This window comes from Gorilla gorilla, chromosome 4 (assembly GCF_029281585.2).
Source record: "Gorilla gorilla gorilla isolate KB3781 chromosome 4, NHGRI_mGorGor1-v2.1_pri, whole genome shotgun sequence".
NCBI classification, from domain to species: Eukaryota; Metazoa; Chordata; class Mammalia; order Primates; family Hominidae; genus Gorilla; species Gorilla gorilla.
In genome coordinates, this window is record NC_073228.2 from 138,884,388 (window position 1) to 138,909,263 (window position 24,876).

Genomic DNA, 24,876 nt, shown 5'->3' on the forward strand with positions numbered 1-24,876 from the left:
GGCAACCTGGGAAAAACTCTTCTGGACATTGGCCTAGGCAAACAGTTTATGATTGAGACCCCAAAAGCAAATGCAACAAAATTGTATAAATGGGACCTGATTCAACTAAAAAGCTTTTGCAAAGGAAATAATCAGAGTAAGTAGACAACATACACAATGGGAGAAAATATTTGCAAATTATGCATCTGACAAAGGAATAATATCCAAAATCTACAAGGAACTCAAAGAAATTAGAAAGAAAAACAAATCCCATTAAAAAATGGGCAAAGGCTATAAATAGACTTTTATCAAAAGAAGATACACAAATGGCCAACAAACATTTGAAAAAATGCTCCATATGACACTAATCAGCATGGAAATGTAAATTAAAACCACAATGACATACCACCTTACCCCAGCCAGAATAGCCATTATTAAGAAGTCAAAAAGCAACATAGATGTTGGTGTGGTTGTGGTGAAAAGGAAATGCTTACACATTGCTGGTAGGAAGCTAAATTAGGACAACCTCTATGGAAAACAGTATGGAGATTTCTCCAAGAACTAAAGGTGTATCTACCATTCAATCCAGCAATCCCACTACTGACTATCTCCCCAAAGGAAAAAAAATCACTATATCAGACACCTGCATGCATTTTTTTTTTTTTTTGAGATGGAGTCTGGCTCTGTTGCCCAGACTGGAGTGCAGTGAGAGGCACGATCTCAGCTCCCTGAAACCTCTGCTCTCAGGTTCAAGTGATTCTCCTGCCTCAGCTTCCCGAGTAGCTGTGATTACAGGTATACGCCACCATGCCTGGCTAATTTTTGTATTTTTAGTGGAGACGGGGTTTTGCCATGTTGGCCAGGCTGGTCTTGAACTCCTGGCCTTGAGTGATCTGCCCACCTCAGCCTCCCAAAGTGCTGGGATTACAGTCATGAGTCACTGTGCCAGGTCTGCATGCATATGTTTATTGCAGTGCAATTCACAGTTGTAAAGAATTGGTATCAACCTAAGTGCCCATCAACCAATGAGTGGATAAAGAAAATGTGATATATATACACGATGAAATACTACTCAGCCATTAAAAAAGAACAAAAGAATGTCTTTTGCAGCAACTTGGATGGAATTGGAGGGTATTATTCTAAGTGCAGTAACTCAGGATTCAAAAACCAAATACTGTATATTCTCACTTATAAGTGGGAGCTAAACTATGGGTATGCAAAGGCAAACAGAGTGGTATAATGGACATTGTGGGGAGACAGTGAACTCAGAAGGGGGAGGTTGGGAGGAGGGTGAGGGACAAAAAACTACCTATTGGGTTCAGTGCACACCTACATGGGTGATGGGTGCATCCAAGTAGTGTACATTGCACCTAATAGGTAGTCTAAAGTCCCAGACTTCCCTGCTACAAAATTCACCCATGTAACCAAAAACCATGTGTACCCCTAAAAGTATTGAAATAGGCCAGGGGCAGTGGCCCACATCTGCAATCCCAGCACTTTGGAAGGCCAAGATGGGAGGATCACTTAAGTCCAGGAATTTGAGATTAGCCTGGACAACATAATGGGACCCCCATCTATTAAAAAAAAAAAAAAGAGTGGTGATGTATGCCTGTAGTCCTAGCTGCTTGGGAGGCGGATGTGGGAGGATCACTTGAGCCCAGGAAGTCAAGGGTGCAGTGAGCCATGACTGTATCACTGCACTCCAGACTACGTGATAGAGCAAGATCTTGTCTCAAACAAACAAACTGACAAAATCCCCCCAAACAAAAAACAATTGAAATTTTAAAAAAATTTAAAAAGAAACACACACACACACACACACACACACAAGAAACACACACACACAGCCATATATATATACATATATAATGAATTCTACCAGTCACTTAAATATATATATACATAAAATTAGACAAAGTATCTTCACTGACAGCAATGAAACGGAACTACAGAGGAAAACTACATTTTTCAAATATGTGTAAATTAAACAGCATACTCTTTTTTTTTTTCTGAGACGGAGTTTGGCTCTTGTTGCCCAGGCTGGAGTGCAATGGCGCAATCTCAGCTCACTGCAACCTCCGACTCCTGGGTTCAAGCGATCCTCCTGCCTCAGCTTTCTGAGTAGCTGGGATTATAGGCAAGTGCCACCACACCCAGCTAATTTTGTATTTTTAGTAGAGACAGGGTTTCTCCATGTTGGTCAGGCTGGTCTCGAACTCCTGACCTCAGGTGATCCACTCACCTCGGCCTCCCAAAGTGCTGGAATTACAGGCGTGAGTCACTGCGCCTGGCCTTAAACAGCATACCCTTTTTTTTTTTTTTTTTTGAGATGAAGTCTTGCTCTGTCTCCCGGGCTGGAGTGCAATGGCACAACCTCAGCTCACTGCAACCTCTGCCTCCCGGGTTCAAGCAATTCTCCTGCCCCAGCCTCCTGAGTAGCTAGGATTACAGGCGCATGCCACCACGCCCAGCTAATTTTTGTATTCTTTAGTGGAGATGGGGTGTTGCCATGTTGGCCAGGCTGGTCTCGAACTCCTGACCTCAGGTGATCCACCCGCCTCAACCTCCCAAAGTGCTGGGATTATAGGCGTGAGCCACTATGCCCAGCCAACAGCATACTCTTAACTAATGGGTCAGAGAAGAAATCACAAGCGAAATTAGAAAATATAAGATGAAAATAAAAAACATAACAAAACTCATAGGATGCAGTGAAAGCAGTGCTCAGAGGGAAATTTATACCTATAAATGCTTGACATTAGAAAAGAAGAAAGGTCTCAAATCAGTAACCTAACTTTATGCCTAAAGGAACGAGAAAAAGAAGAGCAGATAAAGCTAGCAGAAGGAAGGAAATAATAAAATACTAGAACGAGATAAACAAAATAGAGGGTAGAGAAACAATAGAGAAAATGAACAAAATCAAAAGTTGGTTCTTTAAAAAGATCAACAAATTGACAAGCCTTTAGCTAGATTGACTAAGAAAATAAGACTCAAATTACTAATGTCAGAAATGAAATTTGGGACATTTCTACTGATCTTATAGAAGCAAAAAGAGTTATAGGAGAATACCATAAGCAATTATATGCCAACGAGTTAAATAATCTAGATGAAATGGAAAGCACACAATTGACTTAAGAAGAAATAGAAAACTGACCCATCAGAACAGATAACAAAAGATTGAATCAGTAATCAAAAACCTCCCAACAAAGAAAATCTCAGGACCAGGTAGTTTCACATGTGAATTCTACCAGTCATTTAAGGAAAGATTAACACCAATTCTTCCCAAACTCTACCAAGAAATAGAAGAGGGAAGACTTCTGAGCTTATCCATGAGACCAGCACAAAACATCATAAGTAAAGAAAACTATAGACAGATATTCTTTAAGAATATAGATACAAAAATTGTCATTGAGAGAGTAACAAACTGGAGCCAGAAGCATACTTAGCAGGATTATACACCACGATCAAGTGGGATTTATCTCAAGAAAGCAAGGGTGATTCAAAATACAAAAATCAATCAATGTAATACACCAGTAGAGTGAAGGAAAAAAATTCACCTTAGTTGATGTAGAAAAAGCATTTGATGAAATCCAGCATTCTTTCATTATATAAAAAAAAATTAAACTACAAATAGAAAGGAAATTCCTTAACTTGATAAAGGGCATTTACGAAAAAACCCACAGTTAACTTCAGACTTAATTGAGAAAGACGAAAAGTCTTCCCCCTAAAATTAGGAACAAGACTAATATGACTGCTTTCACCATGATTTAACGTTGTACTGAAAGTTCTAGCCAGAGTCATCAGGCAAGAAAAAGAAATAAAAGGCATCTAAATTGAAAAGAAAGATGTAAAGCTATGGACATGCCTCAGATATTGTGGATTAAGTTCCAGACCACCACAATAAAGTGAGTCACATGAATTTTTTTGTTTCCTGGTACATATAAAAGTTAAGTTTACATTATACTGTAGTCTGTTAAGTGTGCAATAGCATTAGATCTTAAAAAAGTATATACTTTAATTTAAAAATACTTTATTGCTAAAAAATGCCAACAATCATCTGAGCCTTCAGCAAGACATAATCTTTTTGCTGGTGGAGGGTCTTGCCTTGATGTTGATGGCTGCTAACTGATCAGGGTGATGGTTGCTGAAGGCTGGAGTGTCTGTGGCAATTTCTTAAAATAAGACAACAAGGAAGTTTGCCACATCAGTTGACTCTTCCTTTCATGAAAGATTTTTCTATAGCAAGTAATGCTGTTTGTTAACATATTACCCACAGTAGAACTTCTTTCAAAGTTGAAGCCAATCCTCTCAAACCCGCCACTGCTTTTATCAACGAAGTTTACGGAATATTCTAAATCCTTTTTTGTCATTTCAACAACTTTCACAGCATCTTCGCCAGGCGTAGATTCCATCTCAAGAAACCAGATTCTTTGCTCACCCATGAAAAGCAACTCCTCATCTCTTCAAGTTTTATCATGAGATTGCAGCAGTTTAGTCACATCTTCAAGCTCCACTTCTAATTCTAGTTCACTTGCTATTTTCACAACATCTGCAATTACTTCCTCCAGTGAAGTCTTGAACCCCTCAAAGTCATCCACGAGGGTTGGAATCAACCTCTTCCAAATTCCTGTTCATGTTGATATTTTGATCTCTTCCTGTGAGTCCTGAATGTTCTTAATGGCATCTAGGATGGTGAATTCTTTCCAGAAGGTTTTCAATTTACTTTACCCAGACCCATCAGAAGAATCACTATGTCAGCTATAGCCTTATGAAATGTATTTCTTAAATAATAAGAGTTAAAAGTTGAAATGACTCCTTGATCAGAATGGACGTTTTATTAGCAGGCCTGAAAACAACTTCTTCATCTTTTTATACATCTCCACCAGAACTCTTAGGTGACTAGGTACATTGTCAATGGGCAGTAACATTTTGAAAGGAATCTTTTTTTCTGAGCAATAGGTCTCAACAGTGAGCTTAAAATATTCCATAAACCATGCTGTAAACTGATATGCTGTCATCCGGGCTTTGTTATTCCATTTCTAGAGCACAGGCAGAGTAGATTTAGCATCATTCTTAAGGGCTCTAGGATTTTTGGAATGGTAAATGAACACTGGCTTCAACTTAAAGTCACCAGCTGCATTACCCCCTAACAAGAGAGTCAGCCTGTCCTTTGAAGTTTTGAAGCCAGGCCTTACTTTTCCCCTGTAGCTATGAAAGTCCTAGATGGCTTCTTCTTCAGATATAAGTCTTTTTTATCTACTTTGCACATTGAAAATCTGTGGTTGAGTGTAGCCACTTTCATCGATTCTCTTAGCTAGATCTTCTGGATAAGGCGTTGCAGCTTCTCTATCAGCACTTGTACTTTTATGTTGTGGAAGTAAGTTATTTTCTCAAACCTCAAGAACCAACCTCTGCTAGCTTTCAGCTTTTCTTCAGCAGCCTCCTTCTCTCTCAGACTTCAAACAATTGAAGAGAGTTAGGGCCTTGCTCTGGATTAGGGCTTGGTTTTAAGGAATGTTGTGGCTGGTTTGATCTGTACAGACCGCCAAAACTTTCTCCATATGAGCAATAGGGCTGTTTTGCTTTCTTATCATTTATGTGTTTACTGGAATAACTTTTAATTTTCTTCAAGAACTTTTCCTTTCTATTCCCAACTTGGCTAACTTTTTGGTGCAAGCGGTCTAGGTTTTCAACATGCTTTCCTCACTAAGATTAATTATTTCTAGCTTTTGATTTGAAGTGAGAGACTTGCAACCCTTCATTTCACTTGAACACTTACAGATCATTGTAGGGTTATTAACTGACCTAACTTCAATATTGTTACATCTCAAGGAATAAGGAGGCCCCAGGAGAGGGAGAGAGATGGAGGAATGGCTGGTCAGTGGAGCAGTCCGAACATGCACATTCATTGAGTTTGCTGTCTTATATGGATCCAGTTTATGCCATCCCAAGCAATTAAAATAGTGTGAACCCCGAAAATCTGAGACAGGTCTCAGCAAATTTAGAAAGTTTATTTTGCCAGGGTTGAGGATGCATGACTGTGACACAGCCTCAGGAGGTCCTGAGGACTTGTGCCCAAGGTGGTCAGAACACAGTTTGGTTTTATACGTTTCAGGGAGACGTGAGAGATCATTCACATATGTAAGATGAATATTGGCTCGGTCTGGAAAGGCGGGACAGCTCAAGCAGGGAGGACTTTCAGGTCCTAGGTAGATAAGAGACAAATGGTTGCATTCTTTTGAGTTTCTAATTAGCCTCTCCAAAGGTGGCAATCAGATATGCATTTATCTCAGTGAGCAGAGGGGTGACTTTGAATGGAATGAGAGGTAGGTTTGCCCTAAGCAGTTCTCAGCTTGACTTCTCCCTTTAGCTTAGTAATTTCAGTGCCCAAGATATTTTCCTTTCACAATAGTAACATCAAAGATCACTGATCACAGATCATCGTAACAGATATAATAATAATGAAAAAGTTGGAAATATTGTGAGAATTACCAAAATATGACACAGAAACATGAAATAAGCACACACCGTTGGAAAAATGACACCAATAGACTTGCTTGATGTAGGGTTGCCACGAAAGTTAAATTTGTGAAAAACCTGCAGGATCTGCACAGTGCAATAAAGTGAAGTGCAATAAAACAAGGGATGCCTGTATCTCTATTTGCAGATGACTTGATCTTATATATAGGAAATCCTAAAAGAATCCATATACTCACATACACACAAGAGGTATTAAACAAATTCAGCAAAGTTGCAAGATACAAGATTAACAACAAAATCAATTATATTTCTCTTTTTCTCTGTACTGTATTAGCTGAAAAAAACAATTGTATTTCTATGCACTATCAATTAACAATCTGAAAAAGAAATTAAGAAAATTATCTTTACAAGAGCATCCAAAAGAATAAAATACCTAGGAAAAAATTTAAGGTGATGAGAGATGAGTACTGAAAACTATAAAACATTGCTGAAAGAAATTAAAGAAGACTTGAATAAATGAAAAGACATCCTGTGTTCATGGAAGAGAAGACTTAATCTTGTTAAAATGGCAATACTTTTCAAAGCAATCTACAGATACAATGCAATTTCTGTCAAAATTCCAATAGTGCTTTTTATTGCTACAGAAATGGAAAAGGAGATCTTCAAATTCATATGTATATGTAAAAGGCCCCAAATAGCTAAAACAATATTGAAAACGAGGAACAAAGTTGGAGGACTTGCACTTTCTGACTTCAAAACTTACTACAAAGATATAGTAATCAAAACAGCATGGTACTAGCAATAGGATAGACATATAGACCAAGGGAATAGAACTGAGAATCTAGAAATAAATTCAAATATCTGTGGTCAATTGATTTTTTGATAACGGTGTCAAGACCATTCAATGGGGAAAGAGTAGTAGTCTCTTCAACAAATAGTATTTGGACAACTTGGTATTCACATGCAAAAGACTGAAGTTTGACACCTACCTCACACCGTGCACAAAAACAAACTCAAAATGAATCAACAACCTAAATATAAGAACTAAAACTTTTAGAAGAAAACATAGGGGTAAATCTTCATGACCTTGGATTTGGTAATGGATTCTTACACATGACATTAAAAGTACAGACAACAAAAGAAAAAACAGACAAATTGGGCTTCATTAAATTAAAACATTCATGCATCTAAGGACACTATCAAGAAGGTGAAAAGAGGCTGAGTATGATGGTTCATGCTTGTAGTTTCAGCACTTTGAGAGGCCGAGGTGGGAGGATTGCTTGAGCCCAGTTTGAGTTTGGACCAACCTGATGGAATCTTGTCTACAAAAAGTACAAAAATTAGCCAGGTGTGGTGGCATGTGCCTATGGTCCCAGCTACTTGGGAGGCTGAGGTGTGAGGATCGCTTGAGCCTGGGAGGTTGAGGCTGCAGTGAGCCATGGTCGTGCCACTACACTCCAGCCTGGATGACAGAACAAGACCCTGTTTTGAAAAAAAAAAAAAAAGTGAAAAGACAATCCATAGAATGAGAGAAAATATTTGCAAATTATATATCTGATAAAGAATTGATATCTAGAATATATAAAGAACTTCTACAATTCAACAACAGCATCAACAAAACAAGCAACCCAATCTAAAAATGGGCAAAAGACTTACATAGACATTTCTCCAAAGTAGATATTACAAATGGCCAATAAGCACATGAAAAGATGTTTGACATCACTAGTCATTAGGGAAATGCAGATGAAAACCACAATGAGATACAATTTCACACCTATTAGAATAGTTATTAAAAAACAACAAAAAATGGGGCCGGGTGCAGTAGCTCACACCTGTAATCCTAGCACTTTGGGAGGCCGAAGCAGGTGGATCAGTTGAGATCAGGAGTTCGAGACCAGCTTGGCCAACATGGTGAAACCTCATTTCTACTGAAAATACAAAAATTAGCCAGGTGTGTTGGTGGGCACCAGTAATCCCAGCTACTTGGGAGGCTGAGGCAGAGAATCACTTGAACCTGGGAGGCAGAGGTTGCAGTGAGACTCAGATCATGCCACTGCACTCCAGCCTGGGCAACAGAGCAAGACTCCGTCTCAAAAAACAAACAACAACAACAAATAGACACTAACAAGTGTCGGTGAAGATGTAGAGAAATTAGAACTGCATTGCTTGTGGGAGTGTAACAATGGTACAACTACTGTGGAAAACAGTTTGGCAGTTCCTAAGAAAGTTAAACATAGTATTCAGATCTGGCAATTCCACTTCTGGGTATATACCCAAAAGATTGTAAAGTGGGGACTCAAACAGATACTTGTATTGTGCATACATGTTCATAGCCGCATTATTCACAATAGGCAAAAGGTGGAAGCAGCCTAAATGCCCATCAACAGATGAATAAACAAAATACGGTAGATGCATACAATGCTATATTATTCATCTTTAAAAAGGAATAGAATTCTATTTTTAAATCAGAAACCAACACATGCTAGAAATAGAATTCTGCATTCTATTCCACATGCTACAACATGGAATCAACCTTGGAAACATTCCATGAAGTGAAAAAAGCCAGGCACAAAGGGACAAGTATTGTATGGTTTCACCCGTATGAGATACCTAGAATAGGCAAATTCGTACCATCAGAGAGTAGACTAGAGATTACCTAGGGTTGCGGGGAGAGGGGAATGAGAACTTACTGTTTATTGGGTACAGAGTTTCCATTTGGGATGATGAAATCCTTCTGGAAATGGTAGTGATAGTTGTACAATATTGTGAATGTGCTTAGTGCCACTGAATTGTACACCTTAAAATGGTTAAAAATGATAGTATCAACAAAATAGTTAAAAAGAAAGTATCAATAAAGTCAAAGTTAGATCACAGAAAATAATTATAAAATAAAGAACTTTCTTTATGAGATGATCAAGATAAATAGAAGCCCTAAATTAGGAATTAAAAAGGGAAGTACAGATACAGTAGATATCAGAAGTCTAACAATTTTATGCCAATAAATTTGAAAACCTAGCTGAAATAGATAATTTTCTAAAAAGAATTATAAAACTGATTCTCAATAAGCAAAAACTTGAAATAAACATTATATATCCTTTAATGGCTATAAAGCATTGTCTTAGTTTAAAATTTCTACTACCCAAAACAAACTAACCTGGACTATATGGTTTACCTGCATGGAAGGTATAATTATAAACATATAAAACTGTCCAGGCGCAGTGGCTCACACCTGTAATCCCAGCACTTTGGGAGGCCAATGCGGGCAGATCACTTGAGATCAGGAGTTCGAGATCAGCCTGGCCAACATGGTGAAACTCCATCTCTACTAAAAATACAAAAATTAGCCAGGCGTGGTGGCAGGCGCCTGTAATCCCAGCTACCTGGGAAGCTAAGGCAGGAGAGTCGCTTGAACCTGGGAGGCGGAGGTTGCAGTGAGCTGAGATTGTGCCACTGCACTCCAGCCTGGGTAACAGACTGAGACTCTGTCTCAAAAAAAAACTATAAAAAAGGGGAAAAGTCAATGTGATAAGTCAGTGTGGGAGAAGTTGTTCGTAACACATATAACAGGCAAAGCATTAGGATTCAAAATGTATAAAGATGTCTTCCTGATCAATAAGAAAAAGACAAAACAATCCAGCAGAAAATTTGGCAAAAGATCAGAAACAGGCAATTCATAATTTAAACATATAAAAATGCCCAACTTTATTAATAGAGAAATGAAAATTTAAAAATAGGATACTATTTCATATTTGTCACATTGATGAAGTCTGATAGTCAAAGTGTTAGCAAAGATGTAGAACAAGAGGAACATTGCTGATATTAAAGTAGATTGGTTCAATAACTTCAGAAAACAATTTGCCAATATATAGTGAAGTTAAGATGTTCATATCCTACAATGCAGTAATTCCACTCCTAGGTATATATCTGAGAGATACTTTAGACATGTGTACAATAAAACATACAAGAATTGTTTTGAGATATCTTAAAAATGTAAATTAGTTCAGATCACTTCCTTCCTCAAAATCCTCCGAGGCTGAGATTAAAATTCAAAGTCCTCACCAGGCCTACAAGGCATGACAGTTTGCTTGTCTAACCACCTCTGCTGCTCTGCTCTCTCTCTTTCTGTTCTAGCCATGCTGACTTTGCTGTTCCTTGAACAGCCTCTCCCTAGGGCTCTTGGACTCACCATTTCTTCACTTCCTCAAAGTGTTCCCCCAGTTTTTATTTTGTCTCAATTCCTGGCTTCAGCGAGACCTCTGTTGACCACCTTTTCTTTCCCTCCTTCCCTACCTCCCTCCCTTCCTTCCTTTCTTTCTTCCTTCCTCTCTGCCTCCTTTCTTTCTTTCCTTCCTCCCTCACTTCCTTCATCCCTCTCTCTCACTTTTTCCTTCCTTCCTTCCTTCCTTCCTTGCTTCCTTCCTTCTTTCCTTCCAATACATATTAGATGTACATATTTTGGGCTACTTGATACATTCATATAATCAAATCAGGATAATTGCCTTAAATATTTATCTTTTTCTTGTGCTAGGAACATTTGAATTATTCTCTTCTAGTTATCTTGAAATGCACAATAGATTGATGTTAACTATAGTCACTTCACTGATCTATTGAACATTAGGTCTTATTTCTTCTCGGTGTGTATTTGTAACCATTAACCAACCTCTCTTCATCCCCTGCCCTTCCTGGCCTCTGGTAACCACTAGTCTACTCTCTATCTTCATGAGATCCACTTTTTTAGCTCCCACATATGAGTGAGAACATGTGATATTTGTCCTTCTGTGTTTGGTTGCTTCCATCTTTTCTAAAATAGCTGCTAGGACTTCCTCTTCTCCTCCAACCTGGCGAGTCCCTTTATCTTCTTTGGCTGGTTTATTTTCCTTCCTGCCTGACATTATATTCTATATACATTTGTTCCAGCATTTATTTCTGTCTCTCCTACTAGACTGTAAGCTTCCCGGGGGCTGGACATTTTCTGCCTTACTCATTGTTGCATTTCCCAGTGCCTAAAATGATGTTTGCTTGTTACAGGGTGGGTGCTCAGTCACAGCTCTTTCAGTGAATGAATGGATTTGCATGATAGTCAAGATAAGTCCATTTTGATGGGAAGGAAACACTTAGATGACACAAAGAGTACTTCTTGGTAAAAACAAAGCCATTAGAGTTGTAGATGCATGAAAAGAATTTGAAGAAGATTCGTTCATAAAGTGTAAAAGAATATTCTTCAGAAACAGATTGAATATGTATGATTAAGTTAATAGATTAAACATAAGTAGATATCTGAGTATTTCGTCTATATTCCTAGAAGTTTGTATATTCATGTTGGTCAGAAAACTCTTGGGACCTTCCCTTGGGAAACCTTATATTCAGGTTGAGTTGCAGTATGCTAGAGCCTGTACAGTCATTCTGTCTGCCAGGCAGTCATTCCCAAGTACCCAGGGTCAGACCCAGCCCCAGGTGTAGGGCCACGGGGTAGGGAGGACAGAGAAGGGGAAGGGAATCAGGCACACTGAGCGTCTGCTGTGTGCCAGAAACTCTGCCTGGGTTTCTCTCTCACGTGGGTGACTTAGGAGCACCCCTTCCGGGGCTCACGCAGGGAGCAGGCCAGAGCTCTAGGGCTGTGCAGCTCGATCTGACTTCTCCAACCCTTGCTACTCCTGTAGTTCTCGGAGATCTTCTTTGTGTCCATCTGCACATCTGAGTTGTCCATGAAGGTCTATGTGGACCCCATCAACTACTGGAAGAACGGCTACAACCTGCTGGATGTGATCATTATCATCATTATGTTTTTACCCTATGCCCTCCGCCAGCTCATGGGCAAACAGTTCACTTACCTGTATATCGCTGATGGCGTGCAGTCCCTGCGCATCCTCAAGCTTATCGGCTATAGCCAGGGCATCCGGGTGAGTGCACTGGGGGTGTCATGGTGCTGGGAGGGCAGGCCCATTTGCCCCCAAGACACTAAGGAAATAATGACTCTACTACCATCTTCCAGTTGTTGAGTCCAACGTGTGTGGCAGGTTGATCTTTACCAATATTATCTCATTTAATCTTAAAACAATTCTAAGAATGGTATTATTAGCTCCATTTTACAGATGAAGAAATTGAAGCCCAAGGTCACCCAGCGGTGCAATGTCAGAGCTGAGATTTGAAAGGCGTGCCTGACTCCAGAGGCCACGTCTGAACTTTTCCTCTCTCTCATGCTGCGAAGTGCCTGATTTTCTTATGCTATGCATCCTTTGAACTACATGCCCAGGACGCCTTGGCTTTTTGGTGGCCCAGGCCACTAGCTGCTTTCCCCAAACAGCTGAGTCTGCTCTCTTGCTGGAAATAGTCTCTGTGCTTCGTTAAGGTGGCTCTGGAAGGGCTACTCCTGCTGAGAAGTCTTTCTGGGTTGCTGAAAACCATGACCAACACTCCCTTGACTCAGAGGCTTCAGAGAGAACCTCAGGGCTGCCCCCCTGCCTTGAATCGTGCCCTCAGGCACTTGTCCTGTGCACAGTAGGTTCACCTAGCTCTGCACCCAGTGTCCATGCTTCTCCAGGTGGGGGCTGGTCTGGGTTCCAGTGTTCAGTAGGGGTGTGTCGTCCTGTCCTGCCGGGGGCTGCCCCTCGCCTGGGCTTGGGTGGCTGGCCGTCTAGGGCCTGGCCCCACACTCTGGGAGCCCCAGGCCTGGGTAGAAAAGAGAAGGGGAACATTAGAGGTCTCCCCTGCCGCATACACACCTTTGTTTGTTTCTTGCTGTCATGTAAACAAGCGCCTGCCTGTGTGTGTCCCCTCTCAAACAACGCAGTCCAGTCCTCCCTCTCCTTCTCTTCATGGCAAACCTTCTGGGGAAAGGTGTCTGTACTTCCAGTCCCACTTCCCTGTCCGTCATTTGTGCCCTAGCTGTTTTCCCTACACTCCAGAATATCTAGCCTCTCTGAAGTTGCCAGCAACCTCCTTGTCTCCAAATCCAGTGGCCAGTTCCCTTGGCATCCTTGTCACTGCTTTCTCTTGGTTTTCCTTCAGCCTGACTTGTCAGGAGCGTTTATCCTTTGCCTGGCTCATACACGCTGTTTTCTCGGGATGGTCCCTGAGTTCTCCTCCTCTGCTCCCTCTGCACATTCTCTCTGGGTGATCTTTTCCACTTTCCAGGACCCTCCACCTGCCTACCCCTCTCTCTTTGACCTTTAGACCCAGCTGCCCCCTGGGCATCTCACAGGCTTCTCAAATTTGATGTGTCTAAACTGAAGTTGTCACTCACCCCCATCCCCAACCTCAAATCCCAAACCCTGGCTTCCCCTCCAGTATTTCTTTTTCTTTCTTTTTTTAAAAATTATTCTTTAAGTTCTAGGGTACATGTGCACAACGTGCAGGTTTGTTACATATGTATACATGTGCCATGTTGGTGTGCTGCACCCATTAACTTGTCATTTACATTAGGTGTATCTCCTAATACTATCCCTCCCTGCCACCCCTCCACGACAGGCCCCGGTGTGTGATGTTCCCCTTCCTGGGTCCAAGTGTTCTCATTGTTCAATTCCCACCTATAAGTGAGAACATGCAGTGTTTGGTTTTCTGTCCTTGTGATAGTTTGCTGAGAATGATCGTTTCCATCTTCATCCATGTCCCTACAAACGACATGAACTCATCCTTTTTTATGGCTGCATAGTATTCCGTGGTGTATATGTGCCACATTTTCTTAATCCAGCCTATCACTGATGGGCATTCAGGTTGGTTCCAAGTCTTTGCTATTGTGAATAGTGCCACAATAAACATACATGTGCATGTGTCTTTATAGCAGCATGATTTATAATCCTTTGGGTATATACCCAGTAATGGGATGGCTGGGTCAAATGGTATTTCTAGTTATAGATCCTTGAGGAATCGCCACACTGTCTTCCACAATGGTTGAACTAGTTTACAGTCCCACCAACAGTGTAAAAGTGTTCCTATTTCTCCACATCCTCTCCAGCACCTGTTGTTTCCTGACTTTTTAATGATCGCCATTCTAACTGGTATGAGATGGTATCTTATTATGGTTTTGATTTGCATTTGTCTGATGGCCAGGGATGGTGAGCATTTTTTCATGTATCTGTTGGCTGTGTAAATGTCTTCTTTTGAGAGTGTCTGTTCATATCCTTCGCCCACTTTTTGATGGGGTTGTTTGATTTTTTCTTGGAAATTTAAGTTCTTTGTAGATTCTGGATATTAGCCCTTTGTCAGATGGGTAGATTGCAAAAATTTTCTCGCATTCTGTAGGTTGCCTGTTCACTCTGATGGTGGTTTCTTTTGCTGTGCAGAAGCTCTTTAGTTTCATTAGATCCCATTTGTCAATTTTGGCTTTTGTTGCCCTTGCTTTTGGTGTTTTAGACATGAAGTCCTTGCCATGCCTATGTCCTGAATGGTATTGCCTAGGTTTTCTTCTAGCGTTTTTATGGTTTTAGGTCTAGCATTTAAGTCTTTAATCCATCTTGAATTAATTTTTGTATAAGGTGTAAGGAAGGGATCCAGTTTCAGCTTTCTACATATGGCTAGCCAGTTTTCCCAGCACCACTTATTGAATAGGGAATCCTTTCCCCATTTCTTGTTTTTGTCAGGTTTGTCAAAGATCAGATGGTTGTAGTTGTGTGGTATTATTTCTGAGGGCTCTGTTTTGTTCCATTGGTCTATATCTCTGTTTTGGTACCAGTACCATGCTGTTTTGGTTACTGCAGCCTTGTAGTTTGAAGTCAGGTAGCGTGATGCCTCCAGCTTTGTTCTTTTGGCTTGGGATTGACTTGGCAATGCGGGCTCTTTTTTGGTTCCATATGAACTTTAAAGTAGTTTTTTCCAGTTCTGTGAAGAAAGTCATTGGTAGCTTGATGGGGATGGCATTGAATCTATAAATTACCTTGGGCAGTATGGCCATTTTCACGACATTGATTCTTCCTATCCATGAGCATGGAACATTCTTCCATTTGTTTGTATCCTCTTTTATTTCACTGGGCAGTGGTTTGTAGTTCTCCTTGAAGAAGTCCTTCACATCCCTTGTAAGTTGGATTTCTAGGTATTTTATTCTCTTTGAAGCAATTGTGAATGGGAGTTCACTCATGATTTGGCTCTCTGTTTGTGTGTTATTGGTGTATAGGAATGCTTGTGATTTTTGCACATTGATTTTGTATCCTGAGACTTTGCTGAAGTTGCTTATCAGCTCAAGGAGATTTTGGGCTGAGATGATGGGGTTTTCTAAATATACAATCATGTCATCTGCAAACAGGGACAATTTGACTTCCTCTTTTCCTAACTGAATACCCTTTATTTCTTTCTCCTGCCTGATTGCCCTGGCCAGAACTTCCAACACTATGTTGAATAGGAGTGGTGAGAGAGGGCATCCCTGTCTTGTGCCCGTTTTCAAAGGGAATGCTTCCAGTTTTTGTGCATTCAGTATTGTATTGGCTGTGGATTTGTCATAAATAGCTCTTATTATTTTGAGATACGTCCCATCAATACCTAATTTATTGAGAGTTTTTAGCATGAAGGGCTGTTGAATTTTGTCAAAGGCCTTTTCTGCATCTATTGAGATAATCATGTGGTTTTTGTCTTTGGTTCTGTTTATATGATGGATTATGTTTATTGATTTGCATATGTTGCATCCCATAGGATGCAGCCTTGCATCCCAGGGATGAAGCCCACTTGATCATGGTGGATAAGCTTTTTGATGTGCTGCTGGATTCGGTTTGCCAGTATTTTATTGAGGATTTTTGCATTGATGTTCATCAGGGATATTGGTCTAAAATTCTCTTTTTTTGTTGTGTCTTTGCCAGGCTTTGGTATCAGGATGATGCTGGCCTCATAAAATGAGTTAGGGAGGATTCCCTCTTTTTCTATCAATTGGAATAGTTTCAGAAGGAATGGTACCAGCTCCTCCTTGTACCTCTGGTAGAATTTGGCTGTGAATCCATCTGGTCCTGGAGTTTTTTTGGTTGGTAGGCTATTAATTACTGCCTCAATTTCAGAGCCTGTTATTGGTCTATTCAGGGATTCAACTTCTTCCTGGTTTAGTCTTGGGAGGGTGTAGGTGTCCAGGAATTTATCCATTTCTTCTAGATTTTCTAGTTTATTTGTGTAGAGGTGTTTATACTATTATCGGATGGTAGTTTGTATTTCTGTGGGATTGGTGGTGATAACCCCTTTATCTTTTTTATTGTGTCTATTTGATTCTTCTCTCTTTTCTTCTTTATTAGTCTTGCTAGCGGTCTATCAATTTTGTTGATCTTTTCAAAAAACCAGCTCCTGGATTCATTGATTTTTTTGAAGGGTTTTTTTTTTTTGTCTCTCTATCTCCTTCAGTTCTTCTCTGATCTTAGTTGTTTCTTGCCTTCTGCTAGCTTTTGAATGTGTTTGCTCTTGCTTCTCTAGTTTTTTTAATTGTGATGTTAGGGTGTCAATTTTAGATCTTTCCTGCTTTCTCTTGTGGGCATTTAGAGCTATAAATTTCCCTGTACACACTGCTTTAAATGTGTCCCAGAGATTCTGGTATGCTGTGTCTTTGTTCTCCTTGTTTTCAAAGAACATCTTTATTTCTGCCTTCATTTTGTTATGTAGTCATTCAGGAGCAGGTTATGTAGTCATTCAGGAGCAGGTTGTTCAGTTTCCATGTAGTTGAGCGGTTTTGAGTGAGTTTCTTAATCCTGAGTTCTAGTTTGATTGCACTGTGGTCTGAGAGACAGTTTGTTATAATTTCTGTTCTTTTACATTTGCTGAGGAGTGCTTTACTTCCAACTATGTGGTCAATTTTGGAATAAGTGCGATGTGGTGCTGAGAAGAATATATATTCTGTTGATTTTTGGTGGAGAGTTCTATAGTTCTATAGATTAGATCTGCTTGGTGCAGAGCTGAGTTCAATTCCTGGATATCCTTGTTAACTTTCTGTCTCATTGATCTGTCTAATATTGACAGTGGGGTGTTAAATATTGACAGTGGGATGTTAAAGTCTCCCATTATTATTGTGTGGGAGTCTAAGTCTCTTTGTAGGTCTCTAAGGACTTGCTTTATGAATCTGGGTGCTCCTGTATTGGGTGCATATATATTTAGGATAGTTAGCTCTTCTTGTTGAATTGATCCCTTTACCATTATGTAATGGCCTTCTTTGTCTCTTTTGATCTTTGTTGGTTTAAAGTCTGTTTTATCAGAGACTAGGATTGCAACCCCTGCCTTTTTTTGTTTTTCATTTGCTTGGTAGATTTTCCTCCATCCCTTTATTTTGAGCCTATGTGTGTCTCTGCACGTGAGATGGGTCTCCTGAATACAGCACACTGATGGGTCTTGACTCTTTATCAAGTTTGCCAGTCTGTGTCTTTTAATTGGAGCATTGAGCCCATTTACATTTAATGTTAATATTGTTATGTGTGAATTTGATCCTGTCATTATGATGTTAGCTGGTTATTTTGCTCGTTAGTTGATGCAGTTTCTTCCTAGCCTTGATGGTCTTTACAATTTGGCATGTTTTTGCAGTGGCTGGTACTGGTTGTTCCTTTCCATGTTTAGTGCTTCCTTCAGGAGCTCTTTTAGGGGAGGCCTGGTGGTGACAAAATCTCTCAGCATTTGCTTGTCTGTAAAGTATTTTATTTCTCCTTCACTTAAGAAGCTTAGTCTGGCTGGATATGAAATTCTGGGTTGAAAATTCTTTTCTTTCAGAATGTTGAATATTGGCCCCCACTCTCTTCTGGCTTGTAGAATTTCTGCCAAGAGATCCGCTGTTAGTCTGATGGGCTTCCCTTTGTGGGTAACCCGACCTTTCTCTCTGGCTGCCCTTAACATTTTTTCCTTCATTTCAACTTTGGTGAATCTGACAATTATGAGTCTTGGAGTTGCTCTTCTCGAGGAGTATCTTTGTGGTGTTCTCTGTATTTCCTGAATTTGAGTGTTGGCCTGCCTTGCTAGGTTGGGGAAGTTCCCCTGGATAATATCCTGCAGAGTGTTTTCCAACTTGGTTCCATTCTCCCCGTCACTTTCAGGTACACCAATCAGACATAGGTTTGGTCTTTTCACATAGTCCCATATTTCTTGGAGGCTTTGTTCATTTTACTCTTTTTTCTCTAAACTTCTCACTTCATTTTGTTCATTTGATCTTCAATCACTGATACCCTTTCTTCCAGTTGATTGAATCGGCTACTGAAGCTTGTGCATGCATCACGTAGTTCTCGTACCATGGTTTTCAGCTCCATCAGGTCATTTAAGGCCTTCTCTACACTGGTTATTCTAGTTAGCCATTTGTCTAATCTTTTTTCAAGGTTTTTAACTTCTTTGTGATGGGTTCGAACATCCTCCTTTAGCTTGGAGAAGTTTGATCGTCTGAAGCCTTCTTCTCTCAACTCATCAAAGTCATTCTCCATCCAGCTTTGTTCCATTGCTGGTGAGGAGCTGCGTTCCTTTGGAGGGGGACAGGTGCTCTGATTTTTAGAATTTTCAGTTTTTCTCCTCTGGTTTCTCCCCATCTTTGTGGTTTTATCTACCTTTGGTCTTTGATGATGGTGATGTACAGATGGGGTTTTGGTGTGGATGTCCTTTCTGTTTGTTAGTTTTCCTTCTAACAGTCAGGACCCTCAGCTGCAGATCTGTTGGAGTTTGCTGGAGGTCCACTCCAGACCCTTTTTGCCTGGATATCACCAGTGGAGGCTGCAAAACAGCGAATATTGCATAACAGCAAATGTTGCTGCCTGATTGTTTCTCTGGAAGCTTCATCTCAGAGGGGCAGCCGGCCATGTGAGGTGTCAGTCTGCCCCTACTCGGGGGTGCCTCCCAGTTAGGCTACTCGGGGATCAGGAACCCACTTGAGGAGGCAGTCTGTCGGTTCTCAGATCTCAAACTCCGTGCTGGGAGAACCACTGCTCTCTTCAAAGCTGTCAGACAGGGAAATTTAAGTCTGCAGAAGTTTCTGCTGCCTTTTGTTCAGCTATGCCCTGCCCTCAGAGGTGGAGTCTACAGAGGCAGGCAGGCCTCCTTGAGCTGCTGTGGGCTCCACTCAGTTTGAGCTTCCCAGCCGCTTTGTTTACCTACTCAAGCCTCAGCAATGGCAGGCACCCCTCCCACAGCCTCGCTGCTGCCTTGCAGTTCAATCTCAGACTGCTGTGCTAGCAGTGAGCGAGGCTCCGTGGGCGTGGGACCCTCTTAGCCAGGTGCGGGATATTAACCTCCTGGTGTGCCATTTGCTAAGACCGTTGGAAAAGTGCAGTATTAGGTGGGAGTGACCCGATTTTCCAGGCGCCGTCTGTCACAGCTTCCCTTGGCTGGGAAAGGGAATTTCCTGATTCCTTGCACTTCCTGGGTGAGGCGATGCCTCGCCCTGCTTCGGCTCTCAGTGGGCTCCACCCACTGTCCTGCACCCACTGTCCGACAAGCCCCAGTGAGGTGAACCCAGTACCTCAGTTGGAAATGCAGAAATCACCCATCTTCTGCGTCACTCACACTGAGAGCTATAGACTGGAGTTGTTCTTATTCAGCCATCATCTCCTCCAGTATTTCATCTTTTGGTAAAGAGGGGTCCCCCACCCGCATTCAGTTGCCAAGTCATAAATTTGACTGTCAGCTTAGACTCCTCTCTCAAGCTTTGTTGTGTGGCCTCCTCAGTGGTTATTGACTTGTCCACATCTTTTCATCCCTGTCACCATCAGCCTCACCTGGATTCCTGCATTGGCATCCCACACTACTGGGAGCCCTGGAACAGAAATGCCCCCGTGGGGTGGGGAGGATCTTGAAAGTGCACATCCAATCATAGCATCCTAGGTTTCAAGCCTGAGGGTGGCTCCCCATTTTTCAGGCTACAGACAGACCTTGCAGTGTGTCCTAAGAGGAAGGGAGTATGTAAGGTGCTGGGCACTGGAGTCAGCAGGGATGAGAGGAAGGCAGGTGGACGGGAAAGAAGACTGGAGGCCCGAGGTGTTCATGGTCAGATGGGCACCCCAGAGTGAGGGCGGGATCTGGCAGTGGGAAGTGTAATCTGGTTTTTCCAGTTGTTGGGCACCAAGGGAGCAGGGGCCAGGAGTGGCACCAGGGTCACTAGAGAGGGAAGTCCAGGGGTGAAGAGGCCTGGCATCTTCCATAAAGATGTGGAAGGCCCCCAGGCTGACAGCAGGGTTGCCTGGAGAAGGAGGTACTGAGTCTGGAGGCAGATACTTCAAGACATGAGGGAGAGGGGGAAGCTGGAAGGTTGGCCCTGCCCAAAAGCAGGGTCTGTGCCTGTGAAAACAGGGGATCCCAGGATAAGGTAGATGGTGGCCCCCTGAACCTGAGGGCTGTTGGGGATAGGCAGCCTTCTTGGAGAGGGGAACTGGGTTGTGATGTCCTCTGCTGAGAGAGGACTTTCAAGTGAGGCCAGGAGAGAGGAACTGTGGAATGAGGGTGCCAGAGACCAGTGGGAATCATACGAGGAACAGGGCGGAGGGCAGGGGGCTGAGGGAGAGGAGACCCAGGACCACACAGGGAGGAGGGAAGCAGAAAGGACTGGTGGCAGGGAGGGCTTCCATCTTGGAAGAAAGGGGCATTGACCCAGACTGGCACCTCAAGGCTGGGAGCACTGGCTGCTGGCTTAGTGCACCGTCTTGGCTGTATTGTGGCAGCCTGATTAGAAGGCAAAGGCTCCTGCTGGCCAAGGGCTGTATCCCAGAGCAAGCCGGCCTGCTTGGGGACTGCTCAGCCTTTGGCCCTTGCAGTCATGCACAGAGACCCTGGGCATGCAGAGGCAACAGGCATACATGCATGCACCGCAGGTTTGGCCTCATGGTTTTTCTGTCATTAAGCAGGGCCTTGCATCCTAGAGTGATTCCCTGGGGATCACCAGCCACCCTGAGCTGTGGCTCTCCTGTAGCCTTGGGATGTCATGGGACCCTAGATCCCCAGAGGCCCAGAAGTGACCCTGGATAACATGCCCTCTGAATGTTGGCTGGCCTGCTGGCCATGGGGAGCTGGACCTGCCCATGGTCGGGACTTGCACCTCTGGGCTAATTTCTATTAATTGAAGTCTAAAGGAGCCCTTAAATAAAGAGCTACAATCTCAGAGCCCAGAGATGGCGCTCTGGCGCATTCTTGGCTCCTGACCCCTGATTAATTAAAATGACACTCTGCCTTCTACCTCATGACAATAAACCTGCACCATGAGGAAATGTTGTTTTGCACAGAGATGCACAAATGTTCATCTGCATTTCAGCCTGGAAGCAACCTTCAGATGCTGGGCTGTGATGTGGGCATTAGTCCCCCTTCCTCCCTGCCTCCTCCTCCTGGGGCCAGATCATCTTCTTCACATCCAATGGGCTGTGTAGGAGGGCTCCCTCCAAGCACTGGGCCTGGGCACCTGCCTTGCCTGGAGCTCCTTTCCACATCCAGAATGCCCCAGGGCTGTGGCTTGATCCAGAGCCCTGGAGAGCTGAACTGGGTACAGGGAATTGCCCCCCCAAAAGAATTTGGGAATTCAAAATCACACATCCAATGGGGGCCAGACCATGGGCCTCAAAACTTAGAACTTCCTCAGGAGGGAGCTACTGGCCTAAGGGGAAGTGGGCAACCCTCTCCTAGGACTGGATTTCTGCACCTTTCTGGACTGCGCCCTAAGAGGGCCTGCGTGGATAGTGCTTAAAGAACTTGGCCAAGTCTAGCTGTCATGGGTCCTTTATGGGGCTCCCAGGAGAGCGTGTCTGTTCCTCCACTGCTGCTCTAAAGGTTGCTCAGCTTGGACCTCAGGTGGCACCAGCTTGTGGGCTGGCCTGGAGGTGGGAGGCCCAACCAGGCCTCTCCGCAACCCTTCTGCACAGGCTTTGGATTCTACCACCCAGTGTTCCTCCCTTCCCACTCAAAACCTGATCTGCAGACCATATCTCATCACAGCTTTTCTCATGAGGATTTACTGCTTTCATCCTAGTCCTTGGGAAAGAAGTTCTGCCTCTGTTTAGTGGGGAGGAAGGCATTAAGAAAAAAAAATCTCGGCTGGGCGCCGTGGCTCACACCTGTAATCCCAGCACTTTGGGAGGCCAAGGCGGGCGGATCACGAGGTCAGGAGATCGAGACCATCCTGGCTAACACGTGAAACCTCATCTCTACTAAAAATACAAAAAAAAATTAGCCGGGCGCGGTGGCGGGCGCCTGTAGTCCCAGCTACTTGGGAGGCTGAGGCAGGAGAATGGCATGAACCCGGGAGGCGGAGCTTGCAGTGAGCCGAGATCGCGCCACTGCACTCCAGCCTGGGTGACAGAGCGACTCCGTCTCGGAAAAAAAAAAATAATAATAATAAAATCTCAGCTGTTTTGCAATTAATCCAAAAACACTTATTTTCTTTTCCCAAGGAGAGATGGGAGGCACCTGGTGTGCATTCACCCCTGCAGGCAGCGCCAAACCGTTCCGCATGGAGGGCAGCCCAGGGCTCTTGGACTGTCTCTGTTTCCCAGGTTACCCCAAACTGTCCAAACTGTACTGCCTTGTTTCTTAGCTCTAAGGACCTCCTTTCCTAGTACTAAGCCAGTAAACAGTCTCTGTGCTCAGGGTCATTAGTGGTTGAAGGTGGTGGCATGGGGCAAAGGCTTTGAGAGTTGGTCCCAGCTCTGCCATTGTATTGGAGTGTGACCCTGGCCAAGACAGTTTGCTTCTTTGAGCCTCTGACGGCTCATTTTGAAATGGGAAGAATGATAATACCTACCTACCTTGAGGTTATGTCTGTGAAACGTCTAGGTAGGTGAACATGCATTGAGTGACTACTGCATGCAAGACTCCAGAGCAGGAAGAATGAATGATAAGGAGTCATACACGGTGCTCCCCAGAAATGGGCAATGTAGTGGGGAGATAAAACAAATGCCCACTTCATATGGGGCAAGACTGAGGTTACAAGACAGGGACCTACCTGTGAAGACGGGGTCGACAAGGACCAGGGAGCCACATTCCTCTTGGCCTTCTGTATACTCACTCCCAGAGTCGTTCCCCTACTCCTCCTGGGCCCGGGGCAGAGAGCATTCAGGGCTGGCCCTCAGCTGAGAAGCAAGAGCGGGACACCCTGAGATGACCACACAGCCAGGTTGGGGTTCAAGTGGAGTGGTCACCTCAGACCTGAGAGAATTGACTGAGGGTGGATGTCAGACACTGGTAAAGCACTGTTAAATTGATCCAGCCCTCAATCTGGGCACAGCTCTGATTCACTTCATTAATTCATTAGTTTATTCAACCAACCAACCAACCCACCCACCCTTATTGAGCATCTACCTTGTGCCAGGCATGGCAACAGTTGCTGGGGACAGCTGTGAACTGGGCAGAATGGACCTCTGTCCCTGGAGCCCACCCAGCTTGGTGGCACCCTCGCCTACCACAGTGTCCCTGCCTTGCAGACGCTGATCACCGCCGTGGGGCAGACAGTCTACACCGTGGCCTCTGTGCTCCTCCTGCTCTTCCTCCTCATGTACATCTTCGCTATCTTGGGCTTCTGCCTGTTTGGATCTCCAGACAAGGGTGACCATGATAACTGGGGGAACCTGGCTGCAGCTTTTTTCACCCTCTTCAGCTTGGCCACGGTACTGTGTTTGGGAACAGTGGTGAGGGCAGGGGCCTTGGGAAGAGACAGCCTAGGTGGTGCGAGCGTGTGGACATGTGGGGCCTCACATGGGGCTTTCCTCATGTCCAGGTACTCAGCTGGGCCTAGGGAAGCTGGGTTCTGTTCCCCATCACAAGCCAGCACCCTGCACGGGGCTCCATCACTGTCTCTAGGCCTGTGATTCCTTATAGTGCTTCCACATGTCTCACAGGGCGATCAAACTTTGCAGAGTTCTCAAATGATAATTCATTTGGATTAAGTTTAATTTATAAATGAAACCCATGTCATATAGCCTTTTGGGGAATTGGCTGTCACAAATCCACCTAGAAGAAGCATGCAAAACCCAAATCTAGAAGTCTAGATTCTGTTGGACTCTGGAAAGAGTGGGGTCTTTTTAAAGGTGGGCCTGGCAGAGAGGCAGTGTCTTTCTGGGAAGGTTGGGAGGCCTTGAGAAAAGAGACCTCGAGGCATGTTGGTCAATAGCATCCCCACCCAGGGGTGCTCTGCATTCCCAGGCCATCACGTATGTGCTGGAGCCAGTGGACTGGGAGGTGTTGAGGGGATGACGTGGAAGCGGAGCCACCCTTCTCCTCAGTGGGCCTGGGACTCCTCTAGCATAGGTGAAAAGGAGACCTGTGCCACTGGGTCCGGGCCCTCAGCATACTCTGCCCTGCCTGAGCAGGTTGATGGCTGGACAGACCTGCAGAAGCAGTTGGACAATCGGGCATTTGCTTTGAGCCGGGCATTCACCATCATCTTCATCTTGCTCGCCTCTTTCATCTTCCTCAACATGTTCGTGGGTGTGATGATCATGCACACAGAGGTGAGGCCACACCTGTGAGGATCGGAGGTCAGGGCAGGTGTGGCAGATGGAGCTGTAGGGCAAGTCTCCA

At 43.5% G+C, this 24,876-nt stretch overlaps 1 protein-coding gene across 2 annotated transcripts in view; it reads left to right on the forward strand.

Moving 5' to 3' along the window:
• Window positions 1-24,876, forward strand: part of CATSPER3 (cation channel sperm associated 3) — a 43,779-nt gene that overhangs the window by 16,218 nt on the left and 2,685 nt on the right. Inside the window, exons 3-5 of one of the 2 annotated variants that reach the window (XM_031011512.3) lie at window positions 12,117-12,356; window positions 23,781-23,963; window positions 24,666-24,806. In XM_031011512.3, the coding sequence (XP_030867372.1) occupies window positions 12,117-12,356; window positions 23,781-23,963; window positions 24,666-24,806 (564 nt within the window). The remainder of the gene's footprint in view (window positions 1-12,116; window positions 12,357-23,780; window positions 23,964-24,665; window positions 24,807-24,876) is intronic. The other variant, XM_055386651.2, reaches the window with a different exon arrangement.